Source organism: Anser brachyrhynchus, assembly GCF_964034855.1.
Source record: "Anser brachyrhynchus genome assembly, chromosome: 1".
Lineage (NCBI taxonomy): Eukaryota > Metazoa > Chordata > Aves > Anseriformes > Anatidae > Anser > Anser brachyrhynchus.
Window position 1 is genome coordinate 46,579,503 of NC_137694.1, and position 14,378 is coordinate 46,593,880.

General features: G+C 40.7%; 1 protein-coding gene across 1 annotated transcript; it reads right to left on the reverse strand.

The window, feature by feature from the left end:
- Positions 1-1,979: 1,979 nt before the first annotated feature.
- Positions 1,980-11,464, reverse strand: SLC25A3 (solute carrier family 25 member 3). The gene is made up of 8 exons (XM_080596189.1): positions 11,261-11,464; positions 10,981-11,134; positions 7,091-7,212; positions 4,269-4,448; positions 3,977-4,158; positions 3,142-3,314; positions 2,422-2,532; positions 1,980-2,313 (listed from the first exon to the last, which is right to left on the reverse strand). Exons 2-8 carry the CDS (start codon positions 11,126-11,128, stop codon positions 2,153-2,155), a joined length of 1,077 nt encoding a protein of 358 aa, XP_080452315.1. The 5' UTR covers positions 11,129-11,134; positions 11,261-11,464; the 3' UTR covers positions 1,980-2,152.
- Positions 11,465-14,378: the final 2,914 nt, after the last annotated feature.

A 14,378-nucleotide genomic window follows, 5' to 3' on the forward strand; every position in this document is an offset into this window, starting at 1 on the left:
CTCTTATTACTGCACATATTTAAAACAACTGCCCACAGGTTATCCAACTTTTTCTAGAGAAGAACTGCATGATTTTGCTCCATACGACACGAAACAGTCTTGTCTGAGAAATTTAGCTTATCATTGACTTACTTGACATTTAGTTTACCTCACTGTATAAAGTAACTTTGTCTCACTCTTCTGCCTGTCTTAAAAGTTCACAGTAGTGCCTCACTTTCCCAAGATTAGAAGTTGAAATTTTTCAGCAAAGTCCAGTGTGTTAAAGCATACCTTTAAACATATTCAGATATAAACTATGATATTCAGTGCACAAGTGATGCTTTTTTTTCTTCTTCCCAGAGTAACTCATACAATGTACAAAGTCTCCTTTTAACGCTGTCCTCCATGGAGGGTCTTAGGAGCATTTCACATTTTGTTAAACTTCAAAGCTTCCTGCTCACAACAAAGGCAACAGCACGTATGTACTTTTATCACTGAAATTCAACATCAACGTACTTCATAAAGTATTTTATTTACTTACAGAAGTTGACTTTGCAGTATAACACAGTTACCAAGAATGTGTATTTCCAAGAATGTATGGAAATGTACATTCTTGGAAGAATGTACACTACTTGAATGTTTAGTGTCATGGTAGCAGGGAAATAACAGTAGTTTTAATAGGTTTTACTTTGAATTGCTGCCTTTGAAAATGTGAAATGTTAGTTTACGTGTGTAACATAACTATCCCAAATCTCGGAAAGTCATAGGGTATCCCAAGTGGCAGGATTCTCGACGCTATACGATGTAGTAGCAGAACATCAGATTCCAGTAAGATGTATGTACCAGTCTAGGTATGTCTGCTACTCCAAACACAGCCTGCTTTAATTCTCCTTTTGACTCTAAGGAAGTAGAAGCAATATAACTTACATAAAGCCAAGCTAAGTTTAACATCATCAGCTCAAACACTGAAAGACAACAGATCTGAATGGCTTTGCACAAAGGACACTTATGTTCCAGCTCCACTAAGTGAACAAAGTAGTACTGGACATGGTGAACCCTTTATATGCTATTAGGCATTTTTTGGATTTTGCTCTGTGATTATAAAGTTTCTTGAACAAGCAAAACTCAAAAGGCAGCCTGCTAATTTTACACAAAAGACCAGGGGAAAAAAAAAATTGTCTTTATAAAACATTGCTAGTTTGCAATGCCTACAAGTCTAGAGTTCTTTAAACCAATTAAGGTTCAAAAAAATGGTATGGGCTTCTTGCACTGCAGAAATGTACAGTTCAAACAAAACTCAGTATTAAGGTAATTGAGCCCCCAAAAAAGGGGGAAAGAATCAAATTACAGAAGTACCACGCTTAAGGAAAAGCTGGCAAGTTGAATCTCTACAGTAAGAGACAGTCACTTTTTATTTTACTATAAAGCTGTAGTAAACTTTTAGTGGTTGGATATCTTTGAGAATCTTCATTAACATCAGCTTTATTATTGTTAAAGTAGCAGCTACCATTTAATTCCACACTACAAGCAGAAGGACTAAGATCTTTGGATACAGTTCAAAGGCAAGAGAAGCAGAAATCAGTCAAGTAAGCATAAGTTATGTTGGGATGATCACTTCAGTGCAGAAATAGTTTTATGTGTAAGGCTCCCCTCAACTCTATGGAGAATGCAGATGCCCTAAGCCAGATACCCTACCAGACTGCAGTCTCATCTCATTCGTTTCAGAGTCCAGCTACTGTATAGTAACAGCCGGTATAGGCAAGTGAAAGAGGACTCAAAAAAACAGCACAGAACTGCAGTTAGTTTCTGAATTACTACATGGAGAGATTCTTGGGACTTCTCTGGGAACAGCGAAAGCCTACTTTGTTGCAGTTATTTCCTAATTCTCTAATTCCTGAAGTGTAGCAAAGCCTATTTTTTATTTTACTTGGGAAGTATTTGAGGCATTTGCTGCTGTGAAGTGAAGCTTACATATGCAGTAGTAAACAGACACTAAGCACTCCGTTTCTCATTTATTTCAGGTAATGACAGTGGTAGAATTTAAACCCTCACATGGGATGAGGGCACAGCCAATAATGATATCATATAGAGTTTGTTTTCTACATAGTCAAATATATAAAAGTTTCATGAAACTCATCACTGGGACAGCCAGCAAAGTCAGTCCATGAGTTGTCTACTGAGTTAAACCAAGCTTCTTCTTCAGAGATTCTGGCATTTCAGGTGGAGGTGGACGAGGAAGTCTGAAATAAACCTTCACAGAATCATAGATGAACCACTGTAGTGCAGTCAGGGTACCGATCATGATGATACGGGCAAACAGGCCTTTCCATACACCTGTAGAACAAAATAAAAGCCATGAGCATAAGAAGCCAGGGAATAAGAAAGCTCTTGAGAACACAGGAGACCACAAACAATACAAAATGCATGAAGGTAAGGATTTACCTTTGAATCCAAGCCTCATAAGAACCTGTGAGGCAGAACTGCCCTTTTCCTTGTTCAACACAGACACCACAGAGTCAGCAGGATGAGAAACAATTGCACAGAACACACCAGCTGAAAAAACAGTTTGACATTAGTTCTGTGGTATTTTAACTGTACCATTACTATGTACACTAAGCACAACCAACTGAAACCACACCTTCCCTAGACCAATAATAAACTGCACAGAGTTTCGCCAAACCTCCTGGTATCCTAAAAGGTCCATTCTTATTAGTGTTATGTGACTATCAGAAAACACCTCAGCCCTGTTCATGCAGCTAAACCTTCTGCCGAAATAAAACTCATTTGGAGTCTCTGGAAGTTAAAAGTCACTTTTCCGTCCTGATTTCTCCCCCCTTCTTTCAACCTTCCTGGACCTTTCCCATCACAGCAAAGATGCAAGTTTTCCTACTTGAAGCAGCTGTTGTTTCTAAACTTGACATTAACGTAAGAACAATCAAGAGTACCATCCTACGTAAGAACAATCAAGAGTACCATCCTACTACAGACCCATTTAACCACTCATTCCACTCACAAATTGAATCAAGGTTTTTCAGCTTCACATTTTAATGTTACATGTAAATCCTCCCATTCTGATTCCACCTATTTGATATTCTGAAAAGGGTTAGGCTTCCAGAGTTACTGTACTCCATTAACAAAGTGCAGGACTTCAAGATTGCTTACCAATATAGCCTGCAATAAATGTGACTACCAGCTGTTCTCCTTTTGAACATTCACTTCGTGGCTTGGGAACAACATACTTGTAGAGAGCTTCAACAGTACGTTCAAAGCAGGCAAATTTCATCATTGTGTATGGAATCTGTCTCATCCATAGTGGAGCGACACCTTTGTAGAAACTTAACCAGAGAAGAGAAACTCAGTTTCATTTTCTCTAGCATTTAAGGTATATTTGCAACCTAAAAAAATTGTTAGCTTATTGCTGTTATCTGCAAAACAACTTCTAAAAACTAACACCGTGAGGCCAGATTGTCACAATACCTATGGAACAGGAACACCCTTGGTTTATTCATTTCCAAGAACTAACAGTTATCACTTTTCAGATTACAATGCACTGCACTAATGCAGTACTGCTACTATAAGTGCAGCAAGGCTCATGTCTGCATACCAGCCAAGTCCTGATAGTGATAAATGACTTGCATATTTACAGCCACTTTTATCAGAACAGAAGGCTAACATGCAGTTATATTACTCTCACATGCCAATGACTCAAGCATCTTTGACTGTACAACCAAAAAAGTTGCTGAGTATCTCTGACTGGAACTGCTGGAAACTGAAGTTATCCAGCAGAACTCAGCACAAAGATACTCACAAAGATGGATCTAAGGAGCATGTGGAACTAACAGACATCTCAGCACAGATTCTTTGATGTTAATTATGTTATCTTGAACTATAAAGACGAAAAATATTATAAGCTAAAGCCAATATTAGTTTTAGCAACAGCCCTTCATTACGAAAAATATTCCAAATCAAGAACCTGAATCGAAATTAAGAGACTTACGCCCAGATGCCTTCTTCTCCAAACATTTTAGGTACAGCTTGCCGCAGAGTGTTAGCATATCCAGGCTGTGTCTGGATGCGAACTTTAGCAGCTTCCATTGGAGCCAGAGCAATGTCAGCAAAAAACTCTGCACTGGCAGATGCAGCTAGATATAGTGAAGTACGCCACAAATATGCATTTTCCTGAAGTGAATTTGAACACATTTTCATTAATCAATCATCCTTTTGTGATTCCTCTGTGTCAGAAATACTGTTGCTGATATACAGTCTCATGCCAAACACTTAAGGCTTACCTCTCCAAGCATGTTGCCATATAGGATTTTGAAAACTTCATAGAAACCAAATTTACAAAGCCCCTGCATCGAATATCCAATAAAGGTTGGAGCCCATCCCTTAGCCAAGCCACGAACTCCATCTTCTTTGACCGTCACTGAAAATCCATTGAAGATGCTCTTGTATTTTTGTGGATCAACCTAAACAGAATAGACAGTTAATTACACAATATAGCTTATCATTTCCCTTCTCACACCCCCATTTGAAATAGAAAATTCTTTTCCTTACAAAGGTGGATTCCTATGGTTCCCTCTATATCATCACAACCACAAGGTTACACTAACGCAAATGCAGTAGGTTGCTTGCTAGTCTCAAACCCTAACTTATTTCAACAGTCAGTATATTCCTCAGTCAGGAACCAAGCAGCCTGAATTGTGCTTTACGTTTATTCTCTGTAGCCCTTCTACATAAGAAAGATTTACTGAAGTCACTATTCTAACACTGACAGTACTATTTTTGTACAATTATACTTAGATTTGATTCTTTAAAAATTTGACAGCTTCTGTCAGCAATCTACTCAACCCTACATGTCACACCTACTTATGAACAAGGTGCTGCACCTACGCCATGTTACCAAGCCTTAAGAATCACCTGATTTTTAAGGAAAAAAAGGTTACTTGTCCATTATTAGTTTGATCCCTCAAGACAGGGAGAGTAAGATAGGTAGAGAAAAGTAAATCAAAGAACACTCAAGAACTTCTGCACTTGTGCTTTGACTTTACAGTAAACACTACATTGAAAATATTTTCTGCACACAAAAACTTTGGTTGAGGTCAGAATGGACCTCTAGAGGTCATCTGATACTCTGAGTATCAGACCTTATTAAAAAAGTCAACCTGAATATTTTTGTTTCATCTGAAAGCAAACAACAGAAATTCTGAAGCGGGTCATTCTGACAAATTTTAAGTCATGTCCTCTTGCCTTTCATACTTGATATCACCCAACATTTCCTTAGGAGGATGAAAAGTATCAAATTAGAAGCCAACCAAAGCTTTCACGAAAAACTATGGGACATGCATGCAAAACTGCAATGTCTAATTCTTTGTCTCACAGTCTGGCAACAACCTACTTGAGACCTAATTCACTTAAACATTTCAAATTTAAAAGACTCAATTTCAGAACACTGAAATTCAGAATATTTAATTGGGTACTGTAAAATGAGACAGTCTCATGTCAGAACCATGTTTAATGATCCATAGAACATAATGAACATAGGAGACCACCTCCTCTTAAAAAGATAAGAGAAGATAGGAAACAGCTTTCTTCCTGGAGAATCAAGGAAGAATTGGTAACATGATCTCCTACCGGACCTGTAAAAAGACAAATGTTGACAGGTTTTACAAGGTCACACTGCAAGCCACATGGAACGTTTCTCATTGCACTTTTCTCTACGTGCTAGAGAAGGAAGGGGATGCATCACCACCCTCATCACAGAAGATAGCCCAAGTAACACACATCTGTCAAGCAACTGAAGCCTAGGACGTATCAGGCTTTGTTCCCAGTGATATATGCAACATTGTAGCACTCTCAGGCGTTCTGTCCATTAACCCAATTCACAATCAGATTAAGAACTGTTTGAGATGCTACATCCTCTTTACCCATGATCAATGTCTTCCTTCCCCTGAAACCCATCCTTGTCTGCGTAGTCAAGCTACCTATCTTGGATTTTGAAGACACACTTTGTCCATAACAATAAATGAGTGCACTTCAGCTACACTCTCAGAAATAACACACACATGCAACTACAGCTTTTCCCTACTGGTAGAAATAGAGATTCTCCACACAGTTAGTTAAGCCCTCAATCCAAATTTTGTAGAAAGCATTTTGTAGAAAAGTGTGTTGCCCACTCTTGATGCACCCGTTTGTCCAATGAGTTACAAAATGACTAGTCTGAGACCAGAATTTCAAGTGTTCTCAAGCATGCAAAAAACCCTTTCCCTGTAAAGTGCTAAGACCTTCTAGAACACAGTTTTAAAGAGTATCACATGCAATTCTCCTAGTGTGACTAGTAGTTCTGACCAGAAAGTAGCGTCTTCTTCATTTCCTCCTCATTTTCAGGCATTCTGTCATTACAAAATTGCCACTTTTAGAATTGGTGTCAGCCTATGCAACAGGGAAGCCATTAACTATTACATTTTCAGAGACTATTAGGTGTGCTTTAATTGGCTTCATTCTTGAGGCACAGACTGACCTGAATAAACACCGTGGTGTTTTTAGCCACAGCTGTTCAGCAGATGATTTTAGTGTTGAATCTGGTATCATAATTAATTGTAATGAGACTTCACTACTTACAGTTCAATGAAGAAACACTTCTATCACTTCAAGGAAACTAGCGAAGCCATAATTCATGCAGTAATATCCAAGATGTTAATTGCTAAAATTATACACACGTTACTCCAAGCTAAAAAAAACTATTAAGTCTTCAAAACACTGATAGTTTTTCCCTACTTCACACACACATTAATTGTGCTAGGTAGCCTACCAGCCAGCAAGGAATAACATCGTAGTGGGTGCTGTTTGTTTTTTGTTTGTTTTTTCAAGCAAATATAGTAAGCTGAACCTGTCTTAAATACAGTCAAAAATAACTTACCCAGGTTAGCCTAAATGCCTCATCTTCCCTTGGAAGTGGTATTTTGTTAAGCTGCACAGCAGTAGACTTCAGAACTTATGCTCAATTTATTTGCTGTGTGTTGACCAGAAAAGGTTGTACAACCTACTGTAAACTCTTAGTATGCTGGCTATGTACAGAAAAAGTTTAAGAAACGTATAAGTTAATACAAACCTGCATACGACATTTCACTAAATCCAGAGGTACGACAGCAGTGTGTGTCAGGCCACAACTTAGGACCCCACCAAAGCCACAGAGAGCATAAAACTTGAGCGAGCCATATTCACAACTGTATTCTGCAGCAAAAAATAAAGACACACCATGCTTTTACATAAACTCCATGCTCTGTTGGACAATGATGTCCACGTGATAGTTTAAGGCTCCATTTCATTAGTAGATTAATTATACCACACTAAACATGCTTTATCAGCTTCACCACATACTGACATGCAGAACAAACCTGTATTCTGCATTTAACCAGGTCTAGAGGAACCAGTGCTGTATGTGTTGTTCCACAGCTAATAATCCCACCAAGGCCACAAAGCATAAAGAATCTGCCTGAGCCATATGCACAGCTGTATTCTATTTAATTAGAAAAAAATTACAAATATATGATCAACCAGACATGGTAATGAAGATCAGAAAAGAAACAAGATTGACTGAGTGCTATCTTCTCAAAATTATTAAACTAAAACAAGCTCCCAAGCTATACTGCGTAACTATAGCATTAAAAATAATTCCCTTGTTTTAAATTAACACATTTTAGACTGTCAAAATCTGATTCTAGACCTTCCAACTTAAGTTTATGCCTTTAAAAAAAAGCAGTGAAAGTTTTAGCATACAGTACACTTATCTCATATAAATCCCATAAACTACTAGTAGTAATTATGACTCAAAATTGCAATATCAAACGTTCTCTTATAACAAGGAAATAAGCAAGGGAAGTATTTCTCTAGTATCCTGGAAAGAAAGCTGCTCTTTTCTTTAAGCCCTTTCCTTAGTTCTTAAGGAAATACTATAGTTAAAATCTCACACTAACATTGATTGTGAAGACCACAGAGATCAGATTAAGGTTGAATTTTTTCTTTATACAGGTAATTTTCAGATTCTTCATGGAGACACATTTTTCTTTCAAATGTAGAAACTGAGATTTACACATCTTCTGTGTAATGAAACTCTAGATTTTTCTTAGACTTAATCATCACATTTAATGTTAATTAATAAGGCTCATTAAAGAAGCTTTTGGGTCATGTTCAGTCAAGGGATATTTAACTTGCACTGCTCCACGCAGCACTGTGTGTAAAATCATCCACTTTTAAAAGTTGTTTTTGTTTTGATACATGAATTCTAATGGAGCAAAGTTACTGCAGTTAAAAAAAACAAGAATCAGTTTCTCTTCCATTTTTTAAGAAGCTATACAGGATAAGAACTATTACGATTACACACAACCAGAAAACACTCAATATACTATTAACAGCAAAAATAAGCATAAGATAGCAGCACATTTCTGCTTCTGTGACAAATATTATATATAAATAAACAAAGCTATAATACAGAATAAGGACATAGGAAAAACACTTATAGAAAATATTCCCCAAGAGTGGAAATGGATAATTTAGGTTCCTTTGCTATTAGTGCTATATACGCCACTGTAATAGAACAGACATTAAGTGTTACACCAATTTAGGAAGAAACATATCCAGAGAAGCGCTAATGAAAATCACGACACCAAAAATCTACCCTTGAATTCAGAGTTTCTCTGCCGTGTTTTTTCTTCTGAAACAAATTCCTTTGTGAACATGAACAAAAATTTCCAATTACATTTAAAAGCATCAAGAGATCACCCATTAACACTAGCTGACTTATTCAATTTATAGCTTCCCTATTATAGAAAAGCTTCCCCAAAGCATTCCAGATTTTTCATCACACTATTTCTCACCATATTCTTCAAAATTAATCACGAAGACAATAAAAATGACATTTTCTCTTTAACCTGTAAGAATTTTTTAAATTTTTTAAACTTACTGCTCATTGCTATACACATGCTACTCCTGGACTTGCATATACCTAGCATGGTTAAGCTGGCAGCTTTCCAAACAGTAGTAATATTCTGTTTAAAACTCATCAGAATGATTAGTTAAACATACACAGGCGAGGTTTTCTATGCAGATGCATTCAGAGCAGACTCCAGGTCTGAATTACTGGACAGCTCTGTCCAGCTGTATCTTTGGCCTGTGGCATAGTAAGTACTACAGTACTGCCATACTGCCAAGATACCTGAACTGCTTTTTCACACTCCCTTTTACACATCAGTTTACTGTTACTCCCCAACCTTTGTAAAAGCCATAGAAACTTAGAGCTTTAAATATCTACTTTATTAAAATGGTACTCAGACTGATCTGTCAGCCAGACATTCAGAAACAGTACCTAAGACAAGCAAGCCATTATCAATTTGCCGTATGCTCTTTACGTGTACCTATGCCTGCAGTTGTATAGCAGTATTAGGAAAAGAAAGCCATAGTAGATACCTGGATTTCTATTTCAGAAGCAGTCAATAACGCCATTCCAACATACCTAGATGCCCACATAAGATAAATGCCCTGAAGCTACTCAAATATACAGTGCAAAAACATGTCTACTCTGTTACGTAAAATAGTCATAGTCCTTGTTGTGATGTAGCTGTCATCTTTGCTTCAGATTTGAAGCATTAACAAGGACAGATTCCAAGAGCTGATCATAAAACACTCTGCCTCGAGCTGCGTTATGGTTGATGCCCCAAGCTGAACTCAAAAGGTCTTGTGCTTTGTACTGACTTTGTGTGACCTTGCATAAGCTCAGATATCTTCTGCAACGTGGTTATTCTCCGAACACAAAGGCCAAGAGAACTACGTGACATGTGAAACAAAAAAAATACCAGGAAAGACTAGCAAAGACTAAGAGTCAAAGGTAATCAGTATCTGCCTATAAAATAGATGAAAATTTAACATAATACTTTTAAGAAATACGTGTACTTACAGAATATATTTAGCACACTGAAGAGTGATTTTGGGCTTTATTTAGCTAAATTATTACTACTGAAAGCCAGAAGTATTTTTAATTTAATAAAAATCTAACACCCAGTTGTCTTTCACATCCTACATTGAATATGAAAGCATTAACATACTTCAACAGTTACAGTATTTCAGAAGATGTGTCTTGTCGAAATCATTTTACGGTATTTTTTGATAAAAGCAAGCACTAACATACTTAAACAGTTATACTATTTCAGAACATGCATGTTATCGAAATCCTTTTATAGTGTTTTTTTTTTTTTAAATAAAAAAACAGGCAGATGCTTTCCTATCAACAGCTTCAAAGAATTTGAATTTTAAGAACTACTTTCACTATTGGGAGTATCGTCAAGGTCTGACCTTTGGAAGTCGTGACTGCTATAACAAGACATGCAGGACACATTTGGACTTGAACCTAAAAAGCATCACTGTATCTTATGTAACAGCTATCCTGAGTACGCCCTACATGTACTGAACTTACAAGGAGAAAAAGAAAGCAGAACAGAATGCGTATGAACGTTCAGGTTTCCAGCTGTGAACAAAGGCTCAAACAAAAAAAAAAAAACCTAAAACCAACAAATAAAAAGGATATTTCATCTCCATCCAGAGTCACCGATTCATATGGTGCTTCCTCTTCTCCTCAGGAAGAAGCACGGGCCTACAGCCTCTGCCCCCGAGGCCGCAGGCCCAGCAGAGCTAGATGAAGCAGCCTCCCACCCCCGAGGGGGCCTCCATCGGGGCCCCTGCAATCGCCCCGGCCCAGGACCTTCCCGTGTCCTCTGCCGGTAACGCCGAGCCCTTGGTGCCACCCAGCACACGCCGCCCGGAGACCGCTGCAGGCTGCCAGCGCCTCCCCCGCCCGTGCCCTTCCTCGTCCTCCAAGCGGCCGCGCGTAGGCCCAGCGCCGGCTCCTCCCCACCCCGGGGGCCGCTGCGCCCTCTCCGTCGCCCTAACGGGCGCGGGCACCGGGCCCCGCTCCGCCGCCACCCCCTCGTCCCCCCCCGCCGCTCTCACCTTCAGCAGCGGACGCGGCCGCCAAGCTCCGCCGCGTGCTGGGCGCCTCGGCGGGCTCCGGGCGCTTCCTCACGCCGTCCTGCACCAGCTGGAAGTGCGGCGCGTAAAACGGGTTGAGCCGGGCGAGCGGCGCGATGGACGAGAACATGGCGACCTGGGGCGGGCGACAAGAGCACAGCGGGGCGGCGAGGGCCGGGCCCGGCACGCGTGAGGCGGCCGTGGCGAGCGGCGGGCCCGGCCGGGCGGTTCGCCCCCTCGCGCCCCCCCCAGCCCGACTCACCTCCTAAGATGGCGGCGGCGCGCGGCCCGCTGCTCGGCCGGCGGCAGGGCTGAGAGGCTGACCGCGGGCCCGGCGCGGTGACTTTGTCCTTCGCCGACGCCGCGGGGAGGAGCCAGCGCCCAAGAAGCCGCCAGGCGATTGGCGGAGGCGCACCGAGAACCGGCACCGCCGCGCGCGCGCGCGGCCCGCGCCGACGCCCTTCCTGCGGTGGGGGAGGGGGCGGCGGGGCCTCAGCGCCTCTCGGCCCGGCACTGCCCTGGCAGCCCTCCCGGTGCCGCCGCAGCCGTGCTGGGTGCTGGCCCCGTGGCCGTGGCTCACCCCGCCCTGCCCACACGCAGGCCCTCACCCGGCTTTGGCCATCCATGTCCCGCGGTCACCTCACGGTGACAGTGACCAGAGGCGGCCCTGGCCCCGTCTGAACGCCCTTTCTGTCTCCACAGACTCTATTCTTAACAACGGGCTCGCCCCCACGGCCCTGGATAAGGCCAAGCCCGGCGAGGAGGCCCAGCCACCGGCCCCCACGGGCTGCGGCCTCCCCGGCTCGTTTCACCCTTGTAGGATGAGCACAGCAGGCACCCAGATACAGCCTGCACCTCGGTTACTGCAGCCACAGGAGGGGCAGTTACCGATTTTGAAGGCAGAACATTTAATGCAGCAGCCCTGCTTTAGCTTAGCTACCTTAACTATGCCTTTTCTAACATTCTTCACATGCTACAAAACTAGAACAACACAGATCACCTCTCTATTCACTGAAGAGGTAAAAACTCCAAGGTTTCTCTAACTTCAAGGCAGCTATTCCATTATAGTGCTCCTTAATGTAAGCCCACAAGACAAAGCACCAGACACAGCCACAATAAAATAAAGGGCTCAAAGCAGTTACACAACTAGTAGCACACCTGTACTGCTACACAGAAGAAATATCCCTTTGGAACTTCCAGCAGCATGACCACCTGCTATGCTAACCTTACAACTTAGCTCCACTCGACTTGTTTCACAATAACGTTAATCCAGGCAGACTGTCAAAAACGACAAGCATAACAGCACTGTCACAGAAGTCTGGGTTGGCTAACTCCCCCTTGACTAAACTAGACTCCGGCTGCTGAGTATGAAAAGGTCAGCTGAAACTTGCATACTTTAAATAGCTTCATTTAGCAAGCAGTTGAGAACCTGAAGTACAGTTCCCTTCATTGCCACTGACAGCAAGGACAACAGGCCAGAATTGTTCTTTTTGCCATTACTCGTTCTACTCTACTCACTTGCATCTAAATTGATAGCAATATCTTTTATCTGAAAGCCAAACACTAACACTTATTTTTAATTAGTCATGTTTGGAGGTTATTAGCTGAGGCTTGGGCTGTTATCTTGAAGTTACTTATAAAGGACTCCAATTCTTGCAAACTTGTCTGATTTTTAACACGCAGAAAACCTCTGCTCCTTCCAATTATGAAACATGTGACTATATTTATATTCACAGTGGCAATTTGTGTGCGTAACCAGTACTGATACTTGAAGAGTTACAGCCTGTAGAACAACCAGTTATTTGGGTTTAGCTAACAATTAACTTCAAACCACTGTACTATTAAATACTATTAAAAGGCAGAACCTAACATGTCCCTGTGAAAATACAGGGATAACATGTTCCTGTTGAATGCCTATCATTTTATGCAGTTTCTTTTCCTACATGTGAAGGAATAAAATTGCAATAGCCTGTAATTTGAACCATCTGACTTCCGATCACAGTGAAAATAGTAATGGATGAAGACTTGAAAGACGCTACCTTTTCATGTCTGCCTGTCTCAGATTCATAGAAAAGACAGCCATTTTAAGATAAATCCATCTTTTTAAAATCTGCAGTTTCCCAAACATTGGGGAAATAGGAAAATACCAGTTTGGAAACCAAAGCTTTCCTAAACACACTTCTTTTTCTATTATTAATACACACCCCAGAAGCATGCAATGAAGAAACTTTACACTAGTTTGTTTTACAAGAACTTGTCTTAACAAGAACCTGGCACACATCTACCATTTTGGTGAAGCCCATGAAGTCAAAGCTCTTATAAGCCCATTCTCCACGTTAACCTACTGTTTTCACAAATATACTAAGAGATATCAAAGGTGTGGATGGATGCTTTGCTAATCTGGTTAGCACAAGTAGCATCTGCTCCACTGGTAAGCATGTATTTTACATACCCAGTCACTGTAAAAGTGTCAAGAGCTACTAAACAGTGATTCCAGAGAATCAGTAACAGGTCAAGTCAAAGCTGTGAGTAGATTTCATAGCCCAAGGGAAGAAGCTTTAACACCACAGCACCTCCCTCACCAGGATCCAGAGTAACTAGACTGAACTACAGCAGTCACCTCCTCAGAACGCAGAAGCAGCAAAACCTTTCCTATTCTTACTATTCACTACCATAAGCCTCCTCACCTTAGTAATTCTTTTCCAATTTGAGTTCTCCCCAGACATACTAATATATAACCAGTACATATATGCATATTTGTCACCTTAGGACTATTTTACAAGTTGAATTGACTCAAACCATATGCTGTATGAACACATTCATGTATGCAACTGTCATAGCCTGCAGTTGCACCAATGCAAAGCAGCCTGGTGCACTCCCCGAGGAAACAAAAGTAATAGGAAAAATGTTAGACAAATGTAATTAGCCTTAACAAGCAATATTAAAAAAACTGCCAAGTAAAAGCTAAACAGACAACTGAAAGTACACTGAAATACCTGAGCTTGCAAACACAAGATTTTAAAAATTATACATCACAACCTAACCCACATCTGTCTTGACTAGCTAGGTGAAGCAAGCCAAAAACAATACACAACATATACCACACAATTTTACAAGTTTCACTTGCAGTATACACATTTTTTCTGCTGAAGAGCCTTCTTACAGAGCTCTGTTATTTAAAGGCATTATTTTTGAACTAACCTGTTCCTATTTAACTTCATACAAACTAGTTACAAATAAAATAAAGGCATTTTGTGTACAGAACCATCTGAGAAGGTGGTGGCAAAAACTGAGGATTTTGGTACTGTAGAGACTTTCACAGGTCAAGCCATGAGAAAAACGGCATTCTGCAGGACAGTACAGACATACTGCTATGTAAA

Excerpts from the sequence above, each read along its gene's own strand:
- SLC25A3 (XM_080596189.1), bottom strand. The coding sequence starts at position 11,128 with ATGTTCTCGTCCATCGCGCCGCTCGCCCGGCTCAACCCGTTTTACGCG. Across the intron at positions 7,213-10,980 it reads GGCCGCGTCCGCTGCTGAAG|AATACAGTTGTGAATATGGC; the intron begins GTGAGAGCGGCG and ends TTTTTGCTGCAG. Across the intron at positions 2,533-3,141 it reads ATTTATTGCAGGCTATATTG|CTGGTGTGTTCTGTGCAATT; the intron begins GTAAGCAATCTT and ends CTGTTTTTTCAG.